This window comes from Thermobia domestica, chromosome 12, assembly GCF_964235325.1.
Source record: "Thermobia domestica chromosome 12, izTheDome1.hap1.1, whole genome shotgun sequence".
Lineage (NCBI taxonomy): Eukaryota > Metazoa > Arthropoda > Insecta > Zygentoma > Lepismatidae > Thermobia > Thermobia domestica.
Window position 1 is genome coordinate 30,998,963 of NC_137465.1, and position 12,187 is coordinate 31,011,149.

The 12,187-nt window shown below is 37.5% G+C and overlaps 1 protein-coding gene across 1 annotated transcript; it reads left to right on the forward strand.

Moving 5' to 3' along the window:
• Positions 1–2,334: 2,334 nt before the first annotated feature.
• LOC145665918 (uncharacterized) lies at positions 2,335–3,033 on the forward strand. Its single transcript, XM_081733023.1, has one exon. It carries the CDS (start codon positions 2,335–2,337, stop codon positions 3,031–3,033), a length of 699 nt encoding a protein of 232 aa, XP_081589149.1.
• Positions 3,034–12,187: the final 9,154 nt, after the last annotated feature.

A 12,187-nucleotide genomic window follows, 5' to 3' on the forward strand; every position in this document is an offset into this window, starting at 1 on the left:
ATATCGAGGTTGGGCAAAAAATCTGAAACGTTTGCAAAAGTGTAAAAATTATACCTAGTATGGTGTGGGGCCTCCTTTTGCCTCCAAAACAGCTTGGATCCAACGTGGAATGGACGTATACAGCTCCTGAATCGGGTGTATGGAATTTTTGTACCATTGTTCCTCCAAAACATGCTCCAGTTCCTTAAGGGATGCTGGTGGAGGGTAATGAGACCGAACACGCCTTTCTAACTCAGACCACAATGGCTCAATGATGGTCACATCTGGTGATTGTGAGACCCAAGGGAGGTGTGATAGGAAGCCGTACAGCGAGCGCCTGCAGAAATATTTTTACCTCATTCAGCGACAGAAGAGTACAAGTAACACTCCTGGCCACAGGATGCAAGCTCAGCTGATTCACAAAATGGACATATCCATGTTGATATTCGGTTACGCACGAAGGAGAGAAGTAAGATTAAATTAACGGGAAAGGAAGTGATTATGAAGTCTTCAGATTTGGTGTTGATCCACCCCTCTTGTTTGCTATCAAGCAGTTGTCGCACAAGTTCTTTGACACGTTTGCTGGACCATTTTATGTAAAATGCATTACCCATAATTCAGCTATTCTTTGGACGTCCCATTGGTTGTCAAAGCCTAAAGAACATTGAAGTTTTCAACTGTACTCCGAAAAAAAAAAAAAAAAAGGAAGAATTATTGCGAAATTTTCAGCCTCAATAAACTGAAAAACGTTCTTGACTTATAGAAGTATTGGGAGTATGTAGAACTGACGATGCTTTGGCAAAATTTATAAAATAACTGTATGAATAAACACGATGCTAACAAATATAAATATATATTACTCGTATTCTTGTGACTTCAAACGTGTAGTTGGAAATAAGAACTTGTATTAAAAAATGTGTTATCTTCATTGTATATTTTATATATTTGTGTTTAATACAAGTTCATATATATATCGTACTTTTCTTTTGAATGAATAGCAGTTTGATATTTCTTGATGTCACAATTGTAATTGTTATTATACATGATGCAAAAACAAAAAGATCACTTGTATTCTCCAAGTATTAATAGGCTGTCAAACCTTTAATTACAAATCTTCAAAATTTGCATTATTGATTATTTTCTTTTCTCCCATAAAACGCTAGTCACAACATTAAAGTAAAATTTGAATACTTTTGAAAATTTGAAACTTTTAATATTTTCTTCCTATAAACGTTTCAGTAGTTGATAAGATATTTGTTGATTTTATGCCCATTTATAAAACGCTTTTCGTTTGATTAATGGATCGATTTATAAATAAAGATTGTATTATTCGAAAAGAGAAAAAAAGACACTTATTTATCTATATTCACGTAAACGAAACAAGAATGTGTAACAATCAAAAATCTCTCTCTTCTCCATAATTTTTATTTTATGGATTTTCATTTTGTTTTAACTTTAAGGTATGTGATTTCCGAGACGTTTTCCTGTAAAAGATTTTCGGATTTCAGAAAAGAAACTGTTTCCATTCAGAAATAGTTCTGGGAACATTTCTTCATTTCAACAATTTCTCTTCTTTTCTGAGCAGCCGAGGAAATTGTAGTAACCTCCTACAATATTTACGGTGGCTTCATTGTAATTTTCCTATGCTACACTGTATGTTAATCTTCATTGTAAAGTTTTAACATTATTTTCATAAAATATGGAATATTACGGTCTTCTAAACTGATAAATAAGGACTAGGTAAAATTTTAACTAAACAGGAATAACATGACTATATCGCAAAATCTATAAATTGTAAAGTTCAATTGCAATTAAATTTAAAGTACAGAGTGGCGCACGAAATGATCCATTTTTTAATTTTTTTTTATCGTTTCAGAGGAACAAGAAATCGCAATGTACACTTTTACAGCAGTAGCAGTACAGTTTGGAGAAACAGTTTAGGAAGAAATTGACACCTAACTCACCCTGCCGCCGCTAGAGGGCTAGTTTTCAAGATGGCTGACAAGAGCAGACTGAGCACAGAGCAGCGCTCAAGAATCGTGCTTTTGTTCCATGAATCAAAAAGTGTTATTGTTGCTCAAAGACGGTTTCGAATGAGGTTTAATACCCGATCGGCTCCCTCCAACAAAACCATCCACAGACTATATGAAAACTTTCAGAGGGAAAGTACAATATTGGAGCCGAAGCGTCCTCGACAGAAGCCTGTGTGTTCACGTCAGAATATTGAAACTATTAAGAGTTGCAATGCAGAGGAGTCCCGGGAAGTCGACAAGAAAGGCAGCAGTGCAACTTGGCATATCAAGACGTTCGGTTCAACGAATTCTGAAGAGTGACCTCCATTTTTATCCATACAAAATGACCGTTGTGCAACGACTCACAAATGATCACAAGCAGCAGAGATTAGTATTCGCGCAATGGGCAGAGGGTAAGCAACGAATCCTTCACAACGTTTGGTTTTCTGACGAGGCGCATTTCCATTTGCACGGAGTGGTCAACAAACAAAATGTGCGTTTTTGGGCCAATGAAAATCCACGGTTGATTCATGAAAAACAACACCACGCTCCTAGGATTACAGTGTGGGTTGCCATTTCCAGTCATGGATTGATTGGGCCATTCTTCTTCGAAGAAACAGTAAACAGTGAGCGGTACTTGACTATGCTCCGGAATAACTTTGTCCCGCAGTTGCTTGCTACTGCTTTGCCCATCAACACGCAGTGGTTCATGCAAGATGGAGCCAAACCGCACACTGCGAATGTTGTTGTGGATTTCTTACACGAATTTTTTCACATGCGCGTTATTTCTGATCGGTTTTCAGACCGGTTTCATGCTGGACAATCTTGGCCACCTCATACTCCTGATCTCAACCCATGTGATTACTTTCTGTGGGGGTATTTGAAGGAAAAGATTTTTCCGAAACATCCCAAAAATTTGGTAGAGCTCAGACGACTTCTTGTTCAGGCTTGCAGTGAAATTGATGAAAACATGTGTCGTCGAGTAGTGAATAGCCTGTATTCGATTAAATGCAGTTCAGATCAACAATGGTGGTCACATTGAACATGTTTCGAATTAGAACATTTCTCCACAGTACACTCTTTCTTGTGACGCATTTCTTTCTGTTCTGATTGTGAATAAAGTTTTTATTTAAAAAAATGGTGGATCATTTCGTGCGCCACCCTGTATCTGGTCCAATTATAAGAGGTGATAGAGGGCTCCAAAATAAACATTTACTACCATAGAAGTGGGTCTGAAAAAATGTCGCGTTTAACCGCTGGTGGCGAAGATAGATGGGAAAGATCAAATGCAATGTAACAAGCTGTTTGTCTTGTTTAAACACATAATCGACGAAGTTATCACCAACAGTACCATCAGAAATTCCGCATTTAAACGCTGGTAGATGATACTGTGAAAGTCGATACTAGCTGCCAGTGACGTGAGGCGTCAGTCCCTGCTGACACTCCACCAATATAAATCACTACACGAATTCCAAGAGTGCTGACATCCATCAGATATGGGGAGCGAACATCAACGATTACAAGGGCAACTTCTCCCGAATAGACAACTACCAAATCAGTAAATATTCAAACAAGTGCACCGGCAACTTTGCAAAAGTGGATTTGTCGGTGCTATTAGACGAAATGTGGGCCGGTCGGCGCAAACAACCAGAATTTCTGGGGTAGAACAAAATATGTTACGTGCTGTTCAGGGATATCCACTCACAAGCACGAGAGCTACTTCCGGTAGCGTAAGTCTAAGACATTCACATAAATGGGACAACGAGAGCATCCATCTCATTTAGTTGTAGTGTGCAGGCGCTGAGAGTGGATGAGTAACCTGATCATAGAGATTTCGTTCGTTGGTACCTGCAACAAATTACTCTACAGCTTCACTTTTTTTTAAACATGTTATTCACGAATGAAAGTACACTTACACGGGAGAAACTGTTTAACAATAACAACACTTGCGTGTGGGAGCATTTAAAACCACATGGCTACGAGCACCAGCAAAGATGTTCTATTAATATGTGGTCAGGGACAGTATGACATTACTTGATTGGACCTCGTTGCTTGAACAGGCACGTATATGGTATCCTATCCTCTCCACTGGTCTAGTACCTAGTGTGTGTGCTATTAGTGTACGTGACCCAGGTTAGACTCCTGGTGGGAAAGTAGAGAAATTTAACAATCACACATTTAAATTTTACAATCATTAATTTTCATTAATCAGGGCATTTGAAGAGTACCATGTACGATAGCCCCATTGGCTCCGAAGAAGATCTCGTCTCCAGAGTTGATGCTGCAACTGAAGAGGTTCAAAACGTTCCTAAAATATTTGAACATGTACACCTTGTCTCAAAAAGGTTGAGCGCATTCTTTATTGGTGTTTTGAGGCAAAAATTTTCTAAGTCCAGCTTCGGGTATCTTCGGGAAAAAGTAAGCAAGGTTCGAACCTCCAAACCAGCCTTTGCAATCGGGAAAAAGTTTGCAGATTTGTTTTTCTTCTTTTAAATATAATAAGACTTGTTACCAAGTGTTTAAAAAAAGCAACATTGATTGAAATACTTAATGATACAATATTTCGAAACCTTTTTTTTTTTTTTATGTCAGCACATGCTTGTTTGTCATTTAGCTCTCCATACGTAATGGAACATTTAAATACGTTAAAGAATCTTTCCATATGTAAAAGAATGCTCAAAGTTAAGAAATAGAACATAATTATCGCCTGAGTACTAAAATAAAAGTCAAAATAGAACAGAAACAGCGTTTGTAATGGATATGAATGTCATAATTATCTTGAGATCCGTTATACATCGCTAGAAGCATAGTTCTAGAAGTCCTTGTGTTAGCTCATTGGTAAGCTGTCGGATTTCAAATCATAAGGTTGAGAGTTCGAATCCTGCCTAGGTCAATCCTTTTTTTTTAAATTATATTTTCCGCAATGCATGAAAAATTATATAAAATAATTACATTAGAATACATAAGTTCTGTATATATAACATAATCATTGAAAAACATAGTAATTATTATGTTTAAAATATAACATCTGAGATAATTTTCACAGTAGGTCGGTATATATGAGGATGTAAATACAAGTTAGGAAAATCATTTAATAGCAATAAATAAGTTATGTAGTGTATTTATTTGCATCTATTTGTCATACAGATGTAACTTCTCAATATTCTCATTACAGCATGTCATTTACATTCGTAAAATACAATATATTCCTACGGATATAGAAAGTGTATAAACAGAGTATCCAAAGTCGTATCCTGCTTCAAGACACATAACTTTTCCCGATCCCCTTAACGTCACGGGAAGAAACACAAACTCTCTTTAGAACGGAATGTCGTTACTTAGAGTCTCATTCGAATACGTTGAATATGCTTTTGTATATTCATCTCTCTCTCTCTCTCTCTCTCTCTCTCTCTCTCTTTCGCTTTGTTTATGTGTGTGTGTTGCGCAGTGGCGGCGGTTGGACGTTAAAAGTGGGGGGACAAGACATGATCTTAACAATTGTATATCAATGTTAGATTTTCTGGTTGTTTCTAACAATGTTTGACGAAAGGTTGCATACCTAATAGGATACTATCTTTTTCAGTTAAAATGTCGTATATCGTATTTCTATTTTATTAAGTAAATTCGTAAGAGCAATACATGTAGGTAGCCCTTTATATTCTTAAACAAGGAAAGTGTAAGAAGAGATTTGAGTTCTTGCTCATGAACATCTTAAAATTCTGTCTGGAAAATTGTGTGATCAGATTATTTAATAGATTTGCAAAACAAATAAATAGAGAGGATAATATTAATCATAGTAATGAATAATGATGCTTGTTTTGCAGAAGTTACATTGAAACTGGGAATTAACGAACAACTTATACTTTTAATTCCACACATGCCATTAAATGAATATTTTTACTCTTAGAAAATGAAATACAGTAAGTACTGCAAGCATATGCTATGACATTTAAGGAAATATGCAATTGGAATATTAATTGCTTTGAATTGCAATTAAAACGCAATTCCTGTAGCTTTCGTAACTCCACGGGAAGACAAATATCCAATACGTACTCACGCAACGGCAAATATATGGCATCATTTTTTCCCTATGAAACAGTAATACATACAAAACCTTTACCAGGGTGTCCACATTCTAGAAAATAAGTGAAAGTCAGGGATAGGTCAAGGAAAAAAATGTGTCAGGTGAAGTCAGGAAAATGGCAGATTGGTCAGGGAAAGTCAGGGAAAAATCGATTTAGGTCCATTGTTCAATTACTTATTTTATGAAATAGGGTTGATTTCTTTCATGTTACTGGATGCAAAATGTAGTGTTCTCAATGATGATATTGAGAGAGGCAGTGTTCTCTGATATAGTTGTTGAAACTAATTTTCTGGGGAAAAAGCATATCTAACTGCATCCTGGCATATTTGCTCAAAAGAGTAGACGCTGTTCTAGAAGAACTGCATGGTGTCACGAGGATATCTGGACAAGTGGCTGAGAACGCGAAGAAATATAATCCCAGCTCACAGTGAAAACTCAGACTGAAGAATTTAAGGAACACTCGAATGAATTCATAGCCAATGATTGAGATGGTATTGAACTTGATGAGTTTTTTACTTAGTCTTAGGAAATGGGAAGAACTTCGTTGACTTATGGTCAGTTATGAAATTGTGTTTTGTTTTCTTTCACGGAAACGCATTTTTTGAAAGTGGTTTCACAATAAATAAAATTCTCATTGTTGACAATTTACAAGAAGAATCTCTGGTGGCTCAACGGATCATATATGATTCTGTGACGAGAATATATGGATCATCGGAGGTATGATAAATTCAGTGAGAAGTTCAATGAGATAATATCAGGTGTATTTGGAAAAGAAAAGAAAAATAAATGCTGGGGACGAGAAGAGGAGAGAGAAACGGAAGATTCAGCAACAACTAAAGGAGCTGGAGGAAGAAGAGAAGAAAATTAAACTGTGGAGGCAACAAGAAGGATATGCAGATCAATGAGAAGAAAACTATGCGAGAAAGGATTAAAACAAATTTCTAAATGTGTTGCATTTAACAACTGCACCAGCAAAAGTGTGTGTGTGTGTGTATTTTTTTTAATAATCAGTAAAATCATGTATGAACTGTTTATTACTATAGGCAATATTATAATGCTGTGTAATTGATATTATAATGTGTAAGGATATAATCTGTATTTTTTTCATATCTTAAGTACTCTGTATACTACACACGTTCGTTTGTAACTTCACATTTTGTGTAATATGTAGGCCTAATCAATATCGGCCTGATGCATATGTTTGTAAATTTACATTCCTTTGGAAAGAAAATTGAAAAAAGAAAAACAGAAACGGAAGAGAACAAGGCCAACTATGCGGAGTGTGGAGGCTGGAGTTTCTTCCTTTTTTCTATATTTTTAAGTTATTCAGGGATTAGGGAAACCTGGAACTTCCGTCATGGAAAGTCAGAGATCTTTTCTCCAAATTGTGTGGACACTCTGTTTACATTTCCAAATGAAATTATATAAATTAGGGCGTCATTTCAAAAAAGTGGGGGGGGGGCAACTGCCCCCTCTTGGCCCCCCTAATCGCCGCCCATGGTGTTGCGGAATATCCCAAGTTGAATACAACATTTGCCAAGTATATGAGCATCATTGTCATCGAATACCAGAAATTGAAAGTCGTGTTCCTTCAGGTTGGGTTTGCGTGTTCATGTTAGCTCACTGGTAGAGTACGGACTTGCCAATAAACAGGTCTTGAGTTCAAAGCCTACAGCTAATTATCATTCTTTTGTTAGTAGGATTGCACAGAAATCGGATACAAGGAGTGGTTTACTTCTAGAAATATTTTCAGAAGCGTTTAGGTAGCCCTGAAAAGGGCTGTTTTCGGGAGTTGAGGCGGGGACATTAATATTGTGTCCAAGACCCTTCTGAATTTATTACACGCTCCATTCTTCTGGGCATGGAATCTATTACATGGGTGACAAATCTATTTCCTTCCCCTACCTCCAGCCATGCTTCGGAAACAAGATGACACAGGTCATCATGAGATGTTGGTGGATCTGCCTCAGGCCAACTTTCCCTTAGAGTACGCTTCACTTCTGCCCACATATTTTCCATGAGATTGAGGTCTGCTCCACGAGCGGCCAGTCGATTAAATCAATCTCAGGGTGCCCTGCGAACCATTCCTGAATCACACGGGAAGTATGTATTGGCGACTGGTATTGCTGGAACTGAATTACACTATCAGGCTGAAATACTCGTACAGATAGCACCATGATATTACTGATAATGTCTAAGTACTGAGCATTGTCCAGATGTCCTTCAATTCTATGAAGCTGTCCTGCTCCGCGACTGGAAATCCAACCCCAACATAAAATAGATACATGGCCACTGCGATTGCAAGCAGCCACATATCCATGGTCATATCGGGTGCCTCTCGGACGATACACAAAACGGCGTCCCTCCTTTGATGTTGTGAATATGGATTCATCTGAGAAAAACTACGTTTTCCCAATTGAGACCCACATTCGCCTGTGCAAACGCGTGACGGTAAATTTTGTGGTCGTCTGAGAGTTTTTCCTTCACGGCAGCAACACGGCCACGTAATCCAGCATGACGAAGCCTTCGCAGAGCTGTATGCTTTCTACCAGGAAAGAGAGAAACTTCCCTTAGCTGTCTAGACGTCCTTAGTGGGTCTAACCGGGCTTCGTTTACTAATTTCGCATCTTGGGCTTCGGTTGACACATGCGGACGACCAGGAGATCGTAAATTATCAGTCTGACCTGTAGCACCATATTTCCGAATCCATCGCCTTCCTGTAGAGGCCGGGACACTTACTCGCCTGGTAGCTGCAGTTGCAGAATAACCTTCCAACTCCCATAAAGTAATTACTGCTGTACGTCTATCCATAGTTACCAATGTTCTGTGCTGTGAGAAGGAAGCAATAGGTAAAAGCTAGTACCTGACGTGTGATTGGTTACTTGCACGACACGCCTATTGTGGGAAACAGCGTTGCCAGATCTAGCATAATGATGCTAGATCTAGCATAATTTGCATGTCTCTAGCATCTAGCATCTTGCTTTTAGCATCCTGCCCAAATCTAGCACAATTTCAGCAAGTTTATCAAAAAGCCGTAAAACCTGGAGATGAAAAAGAAGTTGGTCGTGGGAAGAAAAAGAACGGCAGAAATGTATCCTCTTCCATTGATTCATACAGTCGGTAAACCATACAGGCAGTCTTATTTTCCGAAGTAAGTTCGAAACGTCTTTGGGCTTTTTTGTGGCTCCACTCAGGGTTTTCTAATCCTTTAACTCCGAGGCATGGGCGGAGCTATGGGGGCCATTCTCCCCCCAACTTTTTGACAACTTCACCATCTTTATTTCTGACTTCATGATCATATTTATTCCTGAAATGACAGCTCCGAGACCGACCAAAAATCTGCCGCCCCCCCCCCCCAGCAGACGATTCCCAACTCCCCTTATGCTGCGAAGTAATTTTCTTTCAAAATATGTAAACAAAAACTTTGCATTCATTTATACGATATATACGCCATTGAGTCTGGCAACGACTGCATTAATTTAGTTGAGTTAAAATTTTGGTGCGTGAAGTATTGAGTTCTATCCATGCATTCTTGCTCTCTGTGTATTTTAAGTTACGTTATCGTATCTCAACTTCGTTTTTTTAAACTCCTGAATTAGTAATTATGAGGATCTAGCATAATTAGACCGAATCTAGCATAAGTTCGATCAGGTTTTGGAATAATTCCGAGCTGTGAGTCTGGCAACGCTGGTGGGGAACGACTTGGTCAACGACTCGCGAAAGAAATCTGAAAATGGTGCGCCGTAATAATAATATCAAAAACAGTTTTTATAAAGGAATATTAATACATACGAAAAGCTGTTTAAAGAATGAATTGTTATACTGACTTTACACGTATAAAAACATATACCATATACTAAACAGATTGAGCGATATGATGATAGCTGTTTTGAGACAAACTCTTTCGAAGTCCAACTTCGGGTATCTTCGGAAAACAGTAAACTAAAGCTGCTGGTTCGAACCTCCAAAGCCAACCTTAGTAATCGGGAAACGATGTACAGATATGTTTTTCCATCTGTTAAATATAATAAGACATGTTGAAATGGTATTAAGTGTAGAAAAATGTAACATTGAAATACTTAATGATACAATACTTCGAGACTATGTATTCACACTCTCGTTTCGTCATTGTGATTTCCATACGGAAAAGAGCATTTACGTATGAGCTCAGTTATATTTCAGAAGCAGCTTCCGAAAAGCGGTCATGTTAGCTCAGTGGTACACCACCAAGCGTTTAAATCGTGAGTTCGATACCCGTTCAGGTGAAATTCTTTTATGATATTCTACCTTCCTCAATGCATGAAAATTATGTAAAATAGTTACATTACAATTCATCAGTTGTATATATCAGTTGAATATATATATTCATATCATCAGTTGTATATATCAGTTGAATATATATATTCATATCATTTCACGACATAAGTAATTCTTATCTTTAAAATATAACATCTGAGGTATTGACAGAACGTCGGTGTGTTATGTGTGAATATTGAATACAAATTTAAAAAATCGTGTAATAGCAATAAATAAGTTATGTAATGTATTTATTTGCAGCTACTTTCATCGCAGATAACTTCTCAATATTCGCATTACAGCATTTAGGTAGAGCATATCGAAAATCGGATCGTGGTCCAAGACAAAAAACTAGCTAGCCCCAAACTGTCACGTAAGAAATTCGCGAATCGCAAAAGTAAAGTGAAGAGATTGAGAGCGGTAATTCCTTAATCCCTCTCTCTCAACTCTCTCCTATCTGCATTTATACACATAAAAGTGTATGTATGTATGTTCCAACATAACTCATGTATGCCTTGAGCAGGGTTTCTCAACCTGGGAGTCGCGGCCCCTAGGGGATCGCGAAGATAGGCGGAAGAGATAAATATAGTTAGAATCTAATACCAGAAATTATTTTTAAATATTATTTTTAATTTTGTTCTGATAGTCATACTTTTATTTTTTATACACACTGTAAAGAAAAATAAAAAATAAGTCTACTGAACATTTTTAAAGGGTGTAGAATTCGTGTTACTATTCGGTTCAAAGTCTCTTGTCGTCGCGAATTCTGTCGAGAAATTTGAAGCTTAAAATATACAAAACGATAATCATGCCTGTTGTTCTGTATGGTTGCGAAACATGGTCGCTTACTTTGAGGAAAGAACATAGACTGAAAGTATTTGAGAACAAGATCCTTAGACGAATATTCGGACCCAAGAGGAACGGGAATGGGGAATGGCGGAAACTTCATAACGAGGAACTACATAATTTATACGGTTTACCCAACATTCTTAGGGTCGTCTAGTCTAGAAGGCTTAGGTGGGCAGGTCATGTAGCTAGAATGGAAGAAAGTAGAAACGCTTTCAAAATCTTGACTGGAAGACCAATCGGAAAACGACCATTAGGAAGACCTAGGCGCAGATGGGAGGACAATATTAAGATGGATCTCGCTGAGATACGAATATACAAAGTAGAAACTGGATCCAATTGGCTAAGTATAGAAGTCAGTGTAGAGCTTTTGTGAACGCGGCATTGAACCTCCGGGTTCCATAGGCCATAGAGTTAGTTAGTTAGTAGAGTTGTTTAAAAATGAATTTAAATCAAAGAGGTATGATATAAAACTAATGAGAACTGTATATAGAAATACTAGAAAAATACACATGCAACAAAACCTGCACATTGAAATACAATTAAAATTAAAACCTAATGAGACACCTAAGCATGGTGTAATTTCACTAGTTCAGCAATGTCCGGTTCAATCTTCATGACGAACATTATCAAGCCATTTTCAACTGATAAGCGATTCTTATCTTTGTTTTAATGTTTACCATAAAAAAACACACTTTCGCACAAGTACGATATAGCAAATGGAATTATTACTTTTAAAGCAGCAATCCCCAGACCAGGATATTCTTCTCTCCTCATCAGGCAGAACTTGTCCAAGTCTTCGTTACAAAAAACCAGTTGCAAAGACTTGTCGCATAATCATTCTATTATTTGGTCAAGAAGTTGTGGGCTTAGATCGGATACGTTAATGGCCTCTTCAATGAAGGAATTTAACATCCATCTTGAACCAGCACCTTCGTCGTTGGAAATATAGATATTACAGTTACTGTAT